General features: G+C 46.1%; 2 protein-coding genes and 1 pseudogene across 2 annotated transcripts; all 3 read right to left on the bottom strand.

The window, feature by feature from the left end:
- Positions 1-6,417: 6,417 nt before the first annotated feature.
- On the bottom strand, positions 6,418-8,638 carry LOC125552879 (xyloglucan galactosyltransferase KATAMARI1 homolog). The gene has a single exon (XM_048716586.2). It carries the CDS (start codon positions 7,907-7,909, stop codon positions 6,494-6,496), a length of 1,416 nt encoding a protein of 471 aa, XP_048572543.2. The 5' UTR covers positions 7,910-8,638; the 3' UTR covers positions 6,418-6,493.
- Positions 8,639-8,771: 133 nt separating this feature from the next.
- Positions 8,772-9,296, bottom strand: LOC125552880 (flowering-promoting factor 1-like protein 5). The gene has a single exon (XM_048716587.2). It carries the CDS (start codon positions 9,180-9,182, stop codon positions 8,871-8,873), a length of 312 nt encoding a protein of 103 aa, XP_048572544.1. The 5' UTR covers positions 9,183-9,296; the 3' UTR covers positions 8,772-8,870.
- A 3,149-nt stretch (positions 9,297-12,445) lies between these two features.
- LOC125554246 (flowering-promoting factor 1-like protein 5 pseudogene) lies at positions 12,446-12,964 on the bottom strand (annotated as a pseudogene).
- Between the last annotated feature and the right edge of the window lie 3,100 nt (positions 12,965-16,064).

The raw sequence follows: 16,064 nt of genomic DNA, 5'->3' as shown, positions 1-16,064 counted from the left end.
AAGAAACTCCATGCAAATGGACCATTTGGACTCACTTGATTTTGAATCACTTGAGACATGCAAATCATACCACATGGGCAAGATGACTGAAAGCCTCGTTTTCAGTAAAATGGAACTAGAAAGCAACTTGTTGGAAGTAATACATTTTGATGTGTGCAGTCCAATGAGTGCTGAGGCGTGTAGTGGATATCGTTATATTCTTACTTCACAGATGATTTGAGTAGATGTTGAGTACATTTACTTGATGAATCACGAGTCTGAATTATTGAAAGGTTCAAGTAATTTCAGGGTGAAGTTGAAAGATCGTCGTGACAAGAGGATAAAATATCTATGATATGATCATAGAGATGAATATCTGAATTACGATTTTGGCATAGAATTAAGACATTGTGGAAATTGTTTCACAACTAATACAGCCTGGAACACCACAGTGTGATGGTGTGTCCGAACATCATAACTGCACCCTATTGGATATGATGCATACCATGATGTCTCTTATCGAATTACCACGATAGTTTATGGGTTAGGCATTAGAGACAACCACATTCACTTTAAATAGGGCACCACGTAATTCCTATGAGATGACACCGTATGAACTATGGTTTAGAGAAACCTAAGCTGTCATTTCTTAAAAGTTTGGGGCTGCGACGCTTATGTGAAAAAGTTTCAGGCTGATAAGCTCAAACCCAAAGCGGATAAATGCATCTTCATAGGACACCCAAAAACAGTTGGGTATACCTCTTGTCTCAGATCCGAAAGCAATAAGGGATTGTTTCTAGAATCGGGTCCTTTCTCGAGGAAAAGTTTCTCTCGAAAGAATTGAGTGGGAGGATGGTGGAGACTTGATGAGGTTGTTGAACCGTCTCACAACTAGTGTGTGGCAGGGCACAGGAAGTTGTTCCTGTGGCACCTACATCAATTGAAGTGGAAACTTATGATAGTGATCATGAAACTTCAGATCAAGTCACTACCAAACCTCGTGGGATGACAAGGATGCGTACTACTTCAGAGTGGTACGTGATCTTGTCTTGGAAGTCATGTTGCTAGACAACAATGAATCTACGAGATATGGAGAAGCGATGGTGGGCCTGGATTTCGATAAATGGCTCGAGGCCATAAAATCCGAGAGAGGATCCATGTATGAAAACAAAGTGTAGAATTTGGCAGAACGGCTCGATGGTCGTAAGGCTGTTGAGTACAGATGGATTTTAAAAGGAAGACGGACAATGATGGTAAGTATCACCATTAAGAAAGCTCGACTTGTCGTTAAGATTTTTCTGACAAGTTCAAGGAGTTGACTATGATGAGACTTTCTCACTCGTAGCGATGCTAAGAGTCTGTTGGAATTATATTAGCGATTACTGCATTATTTATGAAATCTTGCAGATAGGATGTCAAAACATTATTTCCTCGACGATTTTCTTGAGGAAAGGTTGTATGTGATACAACCGGAAGGTTTTGTCAATCCTGAAAGATGCTAATAAGTATGCAAAGCTCCAGCAATCCTTCTAAGGACTGGAGTAAGCATCTCGGAGTTGGAATGTATGCTTTGATGAGATGATCAAAGATTTTGGGTGTATACAAAGTTTATGAGAAACTTGTATTTCCAAAGAAGTGAGTGGGAGCGCTATAGAATTTCTGATGAGTATATGTTGTTGACATATTGTGGATCAGAAATGATGTAGAATTCCTGGAAAGCATATAGGGTTATTTGGAAAGTGTTTTTCAATGAAAAGCCTAGATTAAGCTACTTGAACATTGAGCATCAAGATCTATAAGGATAGATCAAAACGCTTAATGGTACTTTCAAATGAGCACATACCTTGACATGATCTTGAAGGTGTTCAAGATGGATCAGTCAAAGAAGGAGTACTTGCCTGAGTTGTAAGGTATGAAGTTAAGACTTAAAGCTCGACCACGGCAGAAGAAAGAGAAAGGACGAATGTCGTCCCCTATGCTTTTGTCATAGGCTCTATACGGTATGCCATGCTGAGTACCGCACCTGATGTGTGCCTTGCCACATGTCTGGCAAGAGGGTACAAAGGTGATCCAGGAGTGGATCACTAGACAGCGGTCAAAATTGTCCTTGGAGTAATAAGGACATGTTTCTCAGTTATGGAGGTGATAAAGAGTTCGGCGTAAAGAGTTACGTCGATGCAAGCTTAACACCTATCCGGATAGCTCTGAGTAGAGATACCGGATACGTATTAATGGAGCAACAATTTAGAATAACTCTAAGTAGAACAGTTATTTGTAATGGCTCCAAATGTAGCGTAGTAATTGCATCTACAAGATGACATAGAAATTTGCGAAGTACATACGAATCTGAATGTTGCAGACCCGTTGACTGAAACCTCTCTCACAAGCAAAACATGATCAAACCCAGAACTCATTGAGTCTTAATCACATGACGATGTGAACTAGTTTAGTGACACTAGTAAACTCTTTGGATGTTGGTCACATGGCGATGTGACCTGTGAGTGTTAATCACATGGCAATGTGAACTAGATTATTGATATCAAATATGTCATTTTTGTTTCTCAAGAAATGTTTGGCCCATTATCACTTATCACTTAGCTCGGAAAACAAATATGAAAAATAAACACTTAGTAGTACATAATATAGGTTGGGCTTTAGATTTGGCCCATTATCACATTGATATCAAATTTGTCATTTTTGTTTCTCAAGAAATGTTTCAAATTTGATACCAAATTTTATGACAACATACACATATATGTGTGTCAATGTGCTCATTTTTTCCAGATTTTAAAAACTGTTCTATGGCATCCAGTGTATCCGTAGCACCACAAGTGTGGGTGCGCTAGATACATTCCGTTCCCCTGTCTCCCTAGAATCTGAACCGCTTTAATAAGTCTCCCCACTTTTTTTTCTTGTAGGAATTATGAGCTTGAAGTTGTTGGGAACTTGAAACTTTTGAGACTCCAAAGGCAAGTTTCTTGATTTTTCCAAATTAATCACTTTTTCTTTTTTGTTGTTGGGGGTTAATCACTTTTTATTCTTAGCACGAAACATAGATATAGGCAAAATAGAAACAAAAACGGAAGGAGATGTCATACTAAGGTAGAATAAATTAGGGACATTAGAATTACCCTAGAGGAAAAAAATGAACAAATAAACTTAAAGCAAATGATGATAAAAACTGCACACATATTGTACTGAAAAAACATAATATAGAAAAAAACATATAGTAGTGTCACTTATCAACAACTTGACATGCAAACATCCTATCATATACACTTAAGAGAGTGATCACGGACGAACTTATTTATCTTAACATACAAACTTGTCACTGTTGGAAATATGCCCTAGAGGCAATAATAAATTGATTATTATTGTATTTCCTTGTTCATGATAATCGTTTATTATCCATGCTAGAATTGTATTGATAGGAAACTCAGGTACATGTGTGGATACATAGACAACACCATGTCCCTAGTAAGCCTCTAGTTGACTAGCTCGTTGATCAATAGATGGTTACGGTTTCCTGACCATGGACATTGGATGTCGTTGATAATGGGATCACATCATTGGGAGAATGATGTGATGGACAAGACCCAATCCTAAGCCTAGCACAAAGATCGTGTAGTTCGTATGCTAAAGCGTTTCTAATGTCAAGTATCATTTCCTTAGACCATGAGATTGTGCAACTCCCGGATACCGTAGGAATACTTTGGGTGTGCCAAACGTCACAACGTAACTGGGTGGCTATAAAGGTACACTACAAGTATCTCCGAAAGTGTCTGTTGGGTTGGCACGAATCGAGACTGGGATTTGTCACTCCGTGTAAACAGAGAGGTATCTCTGGGCCCACTCGGTAGGACATCATCATAATGTGCACAATGTGATCAAGGAGTTGATCACGGGATGATGTGTTACGGAACGAGTAAAGAGACTTGCCGGTAACGAGATTGAACAAGGTATCGGGATACCGACGATCGAATCTCGGGCCCACATATATACTTGAGGTTTGGGCTGCCCATACACACGAATTCTTCCCCTGTTGGTGCAGCCCTACCCCTCTCTCCTCCTCGTCTCTTGCGGTGCTTGGCGAAGCCCTGCTGGAGTACCACGCTCCTCCACCATCACCACGCCGTTGTGCTGCTGCTGGATGGAGTCTTCCTCAACCTCTCCCTCTCTCCTTGCTGGATCAAGGCATGGAGACGTCACTGGGCTGTACGTGTGTTGAACGCGGAGGTGCCGTCCGTTCGGCACTAGGATCTCCGGTGATTTGGATCACGACGAGTACGACTCCTTCAACCCCGTTCTCTTGAACGCTTCCGCATAGCGATCTACAAGGGTATGTAGATGCACTCTCCTTCCCCTCGTTGCTGGTTTCTCCATAGATAGATCTTGGTGACACGTAGGAAAATTTTGAATTTCTGCTACGTTCCCCGACAGTCACCTCACAATACAACCACGAATTGAATAAGGCACACCTTAATATGCAATCCTGTATGGTAAAAAGATCCGCCACAACATTCAACCATGCATGGGAAAATATTTTCCATTCAATTGTTCTACTTATATTCAATAAATATTTATAACTACACATAATCAAATATAATAAGTCGTATTTATTTTAGTTTTAGTTCTCATGTTATCAATCGAAAAACCAATCCCCGCCACAATGCGCGGGGTACCCTCTAGCATTGCATAAAACTTGCATGCAACGTCTATGTTGCACTCAATGTTCAAACAACGAAACAGTAATGATCTAGATTAATCAACTCTAGACAAGTTTTTCCAGAAATTTGACTTTTTCGCAATTTTAAAATGAAATAAAAATAGAAAAAGGGAAAAGTTAAAGAAATCAGCAAAACGAAACATTAAACAGAAAAAGAAAAAGGGAAATGAAACAAATGAAGAAAAACCGGCCGAACAAAACACATAGAAAAACCAGAAGAAAAAACACATAGACAACCCGCTGAGGAGCATCTTTATATGGGTTGACCTGTTTGAAACACACGTGAATTTGCGAAAAATATTTCATGAATATTGTGAATTCAAAAAAATCATGAATTCAAAACAAGAACTTACCATTTCAAAAAACATGGATTTTGGAAAAATCACGCATTTGTAAAGAAAATCATCGATTTTGGAAAAATAGTTCATGACTTTTAAAAGTGCGTAATTTGAAAAAAGTTAGCAAGAATGAAGAAATCCCAAAATTGTAAAAAAATCATAATGTTTCATAAAATTTGTACTACATTTTTTTGAAGAATTTAAGAAAAAAAACATGGATTTGAATAAAATATCACTGAATAAAAAAACAATTTGAGAAGAGTTCATGGATTTGTGAAAAGTTCATGAATTTGATAAAAACGAAAAATGAAATAATATAAACGAAAAAATAAAAAATGGAAAGAATACAAAAAAAACATCAATACAATCATTGAAAAGGTTCCAAAAAAACCGACTAACAAAAACCTACATGGGCCATTCCATTTACATTCACAGTGCAGTGGAGGCACGAAATAGGAACTGTGGGCCAGGTGGCCGGCGCTTAAGGCGCGGAATATGAACTGCAGGCCGGGGGATATAAAGGAGGACGGCGATCGAAAGTCATATTCTGCTCCCGAGCTCAAATTTTCCCTTATGAACAGTAAATAGAACGAAAAAAGTAAAAACATTCTGAATTTTTTTGTGATAAACTTGGACAAATGTTTTATATGCTTACAGAATTTCAGCACAAAATGACCCTCCTGGAAGGTGTCGCAAAACAAGATCAACACTCTAAAATCTTTTCAAAACTAGTATTTTTGGAACAACGATTTTGTTTTTTTGCCACGACTTTTATGAATGTCATTCCGTGCTGAAATTTTACAACCATACAAAAAATTGTCAAAGTTTGCCAAAAAAAGTTCAGTTTTTTTTTATTTTACTGTTTATAAGGGAACATTTGAGCTCGGGAGTAGATACTCCATGTCCAACGGCGAGGTGCGCCATAAGAGGAGGTGGCCGTCGGCAGGTTGAAAGAATAGCCGATCCGTAAAATACGGATCTCGCGTGTGTTTTTTTTCGTCATTTCGGTTCCCTCATATACCTGATTAAAATTAAGCATCTCGATGGATCCCGTAATCCACTGTTTACCACTTGCTAATTACGCAGCGTCGAGCACGAGACCGTGGGAGACGGAGCCTCACCTGCTCAAGACATAGTCAAAGTAGTACAGTGAAGTGATGATTTTTTCTAAGTTTACCCTACATCCTCAAGCTCTAGTTCGTTTTCTTTTTGAGTTTTGTTTCTTTAATGTATTTTTCCGTCCGTTTTCTCCCTAAAATTTACAGAGAAAAATATCTACTGCCCGACAAAACACAGTGAAGTGACTGAACCATATGCGGGGTATTGCTAGATAGTTTCCGAAACCAATTCGAAGTGTCATGCTGCAATGATCCCTACGCGAAAGAACGTTTGAATAGGTGACAAAAGTTGTCCGCAAAACTTCGTTACAAAATTTGTGCGAGAAAATTAATTAATTCCGGAGCCTTGCCACCCTGTCGAGCATCCGGTCGACGGCGATATCGAAGGCGTCCTTGACAGTCTCCAGCTTCCCCCGGGGATCGGCGTAGACCACCTGCGGGATGAGCCTCACCACCTCCTCCCGCATCCGCGCCACCGTCGCCGCCGGGATCGCCCGGAGCACGGCCTCGATGCTCGCCGTGCCCGCCCGGACGCCGGCCTCCGGGATGAACACCGAGTACTTGGCGTGGTCCTCGGGGAGGTGCCACCTGTACTGCAGGTGCGCCGACGCCGGATGGAAGAAGACCGGGATGCACCCAGCCACCATCGCGTCAAACACCCACCGCCGCGTGTACGACGGGGGCGAGCCGCCTGGCGGTGGATGCAGGCAGAAGGTCGCGCTCTGGAGCAGCCGCATGGCCTTGACAGGGGAGTGGCACTCACCGTGGTCGGTCCCGGTAGCGCAGTCCGGGTCCGGCGGCAGGTGCCCACACGCGTCCGACGCCTTGCACTGGGCCATGACATGGTCGTGGATGGTCGCCGTTGCTGCCTTCTCCGTCCCCCGCGGCTTGCCGGAGACGAACGCCATGAGCCACTTCCGCTGCAGGCCGCGCACCCTGTCCTGCCACCGGAACACGTCGGCGTCGGTCCTGGGGTGGAAGTAGGTCGGGTACGGCACGGCGAACTCGCTCGCGTTCGGCGCCAGCGACGACTCCAAGACGAGCACCGACAGGTTCCGGCCAACCGGCCTGGCGAGGAGGTTCGTGCCCCAGTTCGGGCCGCCGGAGTTGCCGCCATCCCTCGCCAGGTCCCGCGCCGTCCTCCCGGCGACGAGGAAATTGTCGTGGCCGTCCTGGGGCCGTTGCTGATCGTACAGGAGCCGCCACTTGAGCCACTCCGCCAGGTCGACCGACGCGGCGTCCCGCGTCACGTTGTCCTGGCCGGCGTAGCGGGCGAAGTCGAGGGCGGCGTAGAACGGCACGAAGACGGCGGTGGCCACGGCGGTGTGGTTGGTGAGGCACTCGTACCGCTTCATCCGGTTGTGGAAGATGATGTCGAGGGCGAGCTGGCGCGTGCCGTACCACCCGTCCTCGCCCGTGAGCACGCCGTCGGCCGGGTCGGCGAGCGGCGGGCCGAGGCCGGCGTTGTCGATGGACTCGCACGCGCCCGCGGGCCAGCGCCCATCGCCGCGGCAGGCGTCGCGCGTCATGTCGGTGTTGAAGCGCGGCGGCAGCTTGCACACGTGGATGTACCGTCCCCGGCACGGGTCGTCCAGCTGTGAGAAACGGTAGTAGAGGAAGAAGGTTACCGCGAGGACGGCAGCGAAGCACAGCCGCCGGAATGAGCCGGCCACCGCCTTCTCCTTGGCTCCGGCGACGGCCCGGCGCGACCGCCCTTTGGGCGCGCCGGGTTTGGCTAGCTGACGCATCCCGAAGCGTGAAAAATGGCCAGACGCTATTGACCGCCAGTGCTGTAATTTGTGAACTGTTGGTGGTAAGATGGGATGCTACGAGAGCCTATAGAAACGTCGATGTGTCACTTTGTGACTCATAGTCGTTTGACCGAGAAGATCGATGTTATGTTAGGCATCCACCATGCTACATGGATTCATTGCTTGTTTGATACTACTGCACACGGGACAGAGATTAGCGTTGACACCAGGGTGATAAATGCGTAGTCAGGATCTCCACGTTAATTGCCACTCGAGTAACCTGATTATTTGTCGTGCCATTTCTACCAAGGTACTAGTACATTCCTACCAGTAGCCCTACCAGTAGCGCAGAGTAAGAAAAACTCGAGCTTGACAGGGCTTCGATTTAGGGTTTGATTTGGTGATAGTTCAGTTTGACTTAGGGTTTGATTTATTCATTGAAGGCATAATACCATAAAATATTATGATATGTATGATATATTAATCTAATGACTTTCAACTGCGGGAGCCAACGCTCAACTGTACTGTAGAACCCAATCTAGAAAGATAACCTCATTATTTTTGGATGCAACTTGGCCACACCGGCTATTCGAGGCAATACGCACGGTTAAAATTAAACAGTCTTGCTAAGTCTCAGTTGATGCTATATTCATAAGATTTTCCATTGAGATTCATGCGAATTTTTTTTTAGTTTTTTTCTCGCTTGCTTATGTAACTTGACTGAGACCTAGCCACACTCAAAATTAAGAACGGATTGGATGAGTCGTACGAACACGGAAATCGTCAAACAGTACAAGGCATACATTTGTTACACAAGGATCGATCACGCGTACACCGTACAACGATCAACACACAGACACATCTTGCAAGCTGGACTGGCCGGGGAAAGTAGGGTTTTTTTTCACCTTGCAAGCTTTGACTGGGCGGTGAGAGTGAGACGCACAGGATGCTTACAGAGTTAGAGGTCGACGACCTTGAAGTGGCCTCGGTTCTTGACGATGACGTCGTACATGTGGACGGAGCGGAAGCGCGCGAAGTCTCGCGGGAGCGAGATGAGGTCGAGGCTGCCGTCGCGGCGGTGGAGCTGCACGACGGCGCGGTCCTCGTAGTAGCGCTCCCATCCCAGCGACGCCAGCCGCCGCTCCAGCGCCCGCAGCGACCGCATCGTCTCGTTCGCCGGCACGTACACCAGCGCCTTCCGGCTCGACGCCTCCCGCTCCAGCTCCATCACCCCGTCCTTCCGGAACACCCACACGCCGCCCGCCGCCATCGATGAGGTGCCGGTGTTTCTGGCTAGCTCCAGCGTCGCATGCGGCTCCTGCGGACTGAGTGAGGCGCATGTCTAAATATAAAATCGTCGTCGTCGCCATTGCCGTTGCACGGCGGAGTACTACGTACCAATAATGCAAGGCAGTAAGTAACGTGGGCCAGCGTATGCACAGGAGGTCGAGGGGCTTCACGTGGACGCTAGCTAGCTAGCTAGCTGCAACTTTACCCCGGCCCAATCCGGGCAACGTTTGTAGTTTCCAATTCGAGCTGCCAACTTCCGCCACAAGCCCCGACGAGTCGACAACGATATCATTGCTCCTGAGCAAATGCTATTCTTAAAGCATTTCGCCGACCCTCGTACTGCCGCGTAACAGTCCGAACCGCACGATGTGGATATGTTTTGCCATTCAACACAGTTGTGCCGCATCACTGCCACGTCTTGACTAATTTGGCAAACCAAAAAACCCTGCGCCCCGTTCAAAAAGGTCAGCAGTGCTGCTCCAGAGCATCAGTGCCGCATTCATGCCGGCTCAGAGCGACATGACCTCTCATAACGCTTAGGCATCAAAAACGGCGCGCCGGCCGCGCCTCTTCCTGGTGCATGTGGCTGCCCGTTCAAACAATAGCCCGTCCGTTTGCCTGCCTACATTTAACATTTGTGTGTTTGCCGAGGAACGATGAGCCGACGCCACCCGTTCGTCCGTCTACCACCCGTCATTAATTACGTCGCCGGTTGCCTTGTCATCTCCCTGCTATAGAAACTGTAGGTCCGGCCATAGCCGCATCCATTATCCTCCACTCCCTTCCTCCTCTCTGCAACATGCCCTCCATCAGGGGTGGACCTAGGAGGAAAATGTCCCGGTGTTCCAGTGTAGTCCCATCACATATGCATGGATATCAAGTAATGCTATATAGCCATGCATAAAAATTAAAACTCAATAGTTAAAAATGTTCAACAATGAAATGCTTACCAAGTGGGTAAAATAAATCGTTCCATTTGAGATACTAGTTGATTATATACCGTAGAATAATAATAGTAGTAGAGCATAAAAGACTCCAAACTATGAAAACAAAGATGATTGTTAAAATTGGAAAATCACTCCAAAACTAAAATATCACAGTAATCTAATTTGCAAATAGATATGAACCACTATAAAAATTGAGATGTCATAGAAATAGAATTCTCAAACAGATGTGAATTACTCCAAAAAATAGAAATTCACAATAATTCAATTGGATGGCAATAATTAGATGGAATAGATGCATGAAGGGATGATCGAGTTGCCTTTGCCGTAATGTTTCTCCAGCGATCTAGCAACTCCGGACCTGCTAATGTCCCTAGTCTGTGTAGGGACGAATTCGTGTGCTCTTGAGTAATACAATCTTTTTACCCCGCAAAAAAAAAAAACTCCGGCATGCCGCAAGGTGTGCGGGGGGTTGCCGAACAGGAATCAGGCAGAGGACCCCGCAAAAAAAAAGAATCAGGCAGAGGAGGGGAGAAACCAGTAGGCGACAGGCCCACGACACGTCATTCAGTCAGATTTTCTTAGGGGCACTCAATCAATCAGACTGATCACGTATTAGTTGATCACATGGGCCGTCAGATCAGATGGGTGTAGCCGGTGTCCATCGATACCTTTTACCGGTGTCACACGACTACTTGCGCTACTTATACGTCGTCTCAAACAAAAAAACTTGCGCTACTTAGATACACGTAATCACAAAAATTACCCGGTGTCCTGTGATACCGGTTAGCCTGTGATACCGGTTGCGTGTACGTAGGTCCGTCCCAGCCCTCCATGGCCTCCTCAAACTCCAAAGCTGTCTGGGACGGCCAATCATCCGAGAAGAAAAAGAAAATCACCTCATTGCAGCCGGCTGGCAGGCCGACAGACAGACGGAGACCGGCGCTGCAGATGTCTCAATGAAGGACATGGCCGAGGACGAGCCGGCGCCACCCTCACCGTTACATGCCGGTAACTCCATCAACGAGGCTCGTGCCCACTACGCGGACATGGTACTGGAGGAGCGGGAGGCCAAGTTCCGGCAGACGCAAGCCGACCAGACGTACAACCTCCACCTCCTCGTCGAGCACCGACGCGCAGAGGAGCAACTCGCCGCCGGCACGACCATAGTGCTGGACGTGGGCATGGCCGAGCAGGAGGCACTGGTTGACTCCTACTGCACGGCCCGCGAAATCCGCCATGACCGCTAGTGGTACATCCAGTATCAAGTGGATTTACAGGATGCTTACAAGGAGATGGACGAGACGACAGATGAGATGTTCGGCAAGAGGGACAACGTGAAGGACATCGTCAGCTCCGCCACGGTCGCGCCCCCACCGCCACGACCATGAAGTTGGCATGTCCACGAGCACCGCCGGCAACCAGGAAGAGTAGAGCATGGGAGCTTGCCGGCACTCGGGTCCCAGGAAGGCCACCACTCCTCCTCTCCCGTTGAAGCCAAGCTGGTTGGGATCAACATTGTCAGCCGATTAGTCGCTCAAACTGCGGAGGCAGAGCTGGAGACTATGAAGGCGGAGCTGAAGCTACATTTTCGCGGTGGTCACACATCGGCAGACGCCAACGATCATTTAGATTAGGTTTAGATTAGAGCCGAGTTTAGTTAAAATATGTCCGAATATTATGAATTTCGTTCGTTTATACAAAATCCAGCCGGTTTTCATGAATTTTGTCCGTTTTGTTCAAATCTTGTTTCAGTTGTATCCGGATAGCATTGGATGGCCGGCTCCCGCATCCATGTTCGAGGACTGATTCTCCCTATTCATGGACGGACGCGGGAAAAAATTTGAGAATCGGCATTAGAGATGCCCTTACACATTGGTTTTACCAAACTCTTACACATCACTTCAATCTGCGTTCAGTTGTTCCCCAATTCTTTTCTTGACGGTTATTGGTTATCTCACAGCACGTAGCATTTCCGTGGAATCGGTTCCTAGGAATAGCAATTTTGATTGCTCCTGTTAGCCACCCAATACGTTTTCAGCCTCAATGCACGAACATGGGGCCAGCTGGGCCACGTCAGTTACTCATAGCCAGCATATGTACGCACAGTTGGACATTGAAACACAAGGGTTTAATTAACATAAACAAACACACAAAAAACGATCAAGATTCAATCGTAACGAGTATAGCTTGTCACTCTAGTACTTTTTTTTTTCTTTGCGAAATAGTCACTCTAGTACTCGAGACGGGCACGAACTCGGATAATACCATACACATAGTACAATAGATATATTGTTAGTATACTCACAACGATATACCAGCCGTATAGTGAATTAGCATGCACACAGAGCTTAAGGTTGCAAGCTTAACTGACCGGGAAAGCAGTGGTTGCGTACGTGAGTATACTACTACTACAGACTACTAGTAGATGTTAGAGGTCGAGGACCTTGAAGTGGCCTCGGTTCTTGACGACGACGTCGTACATGTGGGTGGAGCGGAGCTGCGCAAAGTCCCGCGGGAGCGAGATGAGGTCGAGGCTGCCGTCGCGGCGGTGGAGCTGCACCACGTCGCGGTTCTCGTAGTAGCGCTCCCAGCCGTGCGCGCCGAGGCGCTGCTCCAGCGCCTGCAGCGACCGCATCGTCTCGTTCGCCGGCACGTACACCAGCGCCTTGTTCCCCGGCCCGCTCCGGCTCGACGTCGACCCGGCCGCGCTCTCCAGCTCCATCACCCCGTCCTTCCGGAACACCCACACGCCTCCGTCCGCCATGGTCGGTCTCTCTGGCTAGCTCTAGTGTGGCGACTGTTGGTGCGTGCGTGAGGCACATGTTTAAATATATTATCATGGTCGCCGTTGCCGTTGCCGTCGCCGTCGACGTGGCGCGGTGGCTTGCGTACCAATAATGCACGCCAATCATCATGAGCATGGGCCAAGGAACGTACAGGGGGCGTGCACGACGCGGTCATGGGGCCTCCATTGCACGCTAGCTAGCTAGCTAGCTGCAACTTGGCCCCGGGGCCAATCTGGGGCAACCGCGTAGTTGCCAAATCGAGCAGGTGGTGGCCGGCTGCCGAGATATGCATTCGGAAAAGATATGGAGGTGATGGCGCGCGGCAACAGTACCGCGCGCATGTGATACGTGCACCTAGGCCCTAGCTCGAATATGCATGCGTGCGTCTTTCAACGATGTCGAGTGGAGTAGGTAGCGTGTGAGGATGGTATAAGAATGCGGAAAAGATCAGGTACAGAAGACATAATATCCAGACATATTATAAAGCTTCATCAAAAGTAGTACTTTCTCCGTTTCTTTTTGTCTGCATATAAGATTTGATTAAAGTCAAACTTTGTCAATTTTGACTAAATTTATAGAAAAGAATATCAAAATTCACAATATGAAATCAATATTGTTAGATGCATCATGAAATTAGTTTTCGTACCATATAGCTTGATTATTGTAGATGTTGATATTTTTTCCAATAAAATTGGTCAAACTTTATAAAGTTTGACTTTGACCAAATTTTATATGCGGGCTTTAAAGAAACGGAGGGAGTACAAAGCACTCCAAAAATAATAATGACTACACCGAGGACCCTGGACCATCGAACGAGCCGCTGAAGTGTCGTTGTCGCTGCTCCCGTACTGAAGTCGGTGTGGCATTGCCAATGATAGCTGATAAGTCTTTGTGCATGCGCCCCTAAGGAACAACGCCCTAAGCCGTTGTTGTCGTCGTTGAATCCTTAAACTAATCTAAAGAACCTGACACAAAATTTCGTTCTCGCACACATACAACAAGAAACCTTAACCTTGTCGCCAAGAGGAGCCTACAAGAATCTACGCTGAAGCTTCATCTTTTTTTTTAAAACTAGGAAACATGCCCGTGCATTGCAACAAGAATATTCACATTATGAAAAGCACACCATGTATAAGGTGTGCGAATCGGGATGTGCAGTCTGTAGAAATAAAAGAACTTTTGAGAATTTTCAAGCTAGAACGTTTGCCGGCCTGTCTTCATTGGCTTTTGCTAGGCGACCGGTGTTATATCTATATAACGCTAAAATATCCGATGCAAGAACATCAAACTATAGTAGGAGCAATTTAGTAATAGGTATCTAAAAATAAATGGCATGAACATTTAAAGTTTGTTTCCTTGATGCAGTGAAATCTTCCGTAGACATGCGTATAGCAACTTCTGACTTGTATATATAAGAAAAACTCTATTTGTAGGTTTATAGTTAAATGTCGGTGCATTGCAACGGACAACAATGTTGATAAATAAATTAAATAGACGATACAACTAAAACCTTCAGAACATAGATGTATGGTTTGATAATCATGTTTAAGCAATTTCACCGACCAGATTGTGAATAACTATTTGACATCATAATTTCGCCAATCAATCAGTGATTCCGGAATGAACTTTACACATAAAATATTATCATATAACAATCACGTTTAAGCAATTTCATTGACCATGACGACTTAATATGTAACTATTTGATATCACGGCTGATTCAATTCCTTTCTGTAACACATGATTACCAAGCAGTACGTTAAACAACACACATGACTCCCACAGTGAAGGTGGTCTGCACAAAATAAGTCTCTGCTAATTTGAATGAAAGCACGTAATTTTTTTAGCCACCTCAAGACTAACTAATGTCAGTAAATAAAGCAAGCGATTGCACCTCCCGGTTGAGCCATGCATGCATGCTCGTAATTTACTTAGATACCTTTTTTTTAGAAAAAAAGGATGTACCCCCGGCCTTTAAATCTGAACGATGCATACAACTATATTATTAATTATTCACAAAGACCATATAGGGTGATACATCAATAAGCCTGAAATCGCCATCTTGGCAACGCTGTTGCTACTTCTATCCTCTTGATGAAGGCGTGCCAAATGTCACCTCCATCTTCCTTCGATCCATCCTCAGAGCAGAACTGATGCACCGACATTGCTAGGCTTCTCTGCCATCAACGCCACCATAATGCCAGACAACTTCCTCCTCCTGCGCGAGTCCATCTTCAATACGCGCCCATCGCTGAACCTCCGCGGCGCCATGCCGACGGGATCTGTCGCCGGCCTTGCGGTAGATGTAACACCACTCCTCTTGTCCCCTCCAGCCAGCACGTGCTCCAAAACGATGCCCCCAGGAGGGACAACGGCATCGAAGGTGCCATCATCGTCCGATCCGGTAGACCCAGATCTAGGGTTTCCCCTGAAGCATCACGAGTGGGGTGCCATGACCTACAACAACGATGCCTCAAGAAGGGAACGGTGTCATAGACGCCGCCATCGTCCGCCATGACCGTAGTCGGCGCGATTTTCACCGGAAATCACGGCCCCCCGATCTCGCAGCTAACTGAAATCGAACGGAGCTTCCGTGAAGACCAAAGCCGCCGGCGGCACGCCGGCAGGGAGCCTCCGGCCGCCCCTCACCGGTTGCCACGCCGGGGCGGATATGGACGGTACGCCAGTGCTACAATATTGAGCACTTCGTTGGTTTTCCCTTGAAGAGGAAAGGGTCATGCAGCAAAGTAGCATAAGTATTTCCCTTAGTTTTTGAGAACCAAGGTATCAATCCAGTAGGAGATCACGCTCGAGTCCCACGCACCTACACAAACAAATAGGAACCTCGCAACCAACGTGATAAAGGGGTTGTCAATCCCTTCACGGTCACTTACGAGAGTGAGATCTGATAAGATAATGTTTTTAGTATTTTTATGATAAAGATGCAAAGTAAAATAAACGGCAAAATAAATAACTAAGTGTTGTTAGATTAATATGATGGAAGATAGACCCGGGGGCCATAGGTTTCACTAGTGGCTTCTCTCAAGAGTATAAGTATTACGGTGGGTAAACGAATTACTGTCGAGCAATTGATAGAATTGAGCATAGTTATGAGAATATCTAGGTATG

Source organism: Triticum urartu, chromosome 4A (assembly GCF_056163025.1).
Source record: "Triticum urartu cultivar PI428250 chromosome 4A, HENAU_Tu73, whole genome shotgun sequence".
NCBI classification, from domain to species: Eukaryota; Viridiplantae; Streptophyta; class Magnoliopsida; order Poales; family Poaceae; genus Triticum; species Triticum urartu.
This window is presented reverse-complemented; position numbering and strand designations above follow the sequence as displayed.

What these genes read in the sequence shown, in the direction of transcription:
- LOC125552879 (XM_048716586.2), bottom strand. Translation starts at nt 7,909, where the DNA reads ATGCGTCAGCTAGCCAAACCCGGCGCGCCCAAAGGGCGGTCGCGCCGG.
- LOC125552880 (XM_048716587.2), bottom strand. Translation starts at nt 9,182, where the DNA reads ATGGCGGCGGGCGGCGTGTGGGTGTTCCGGAAGGACGGGGTGATGGAG.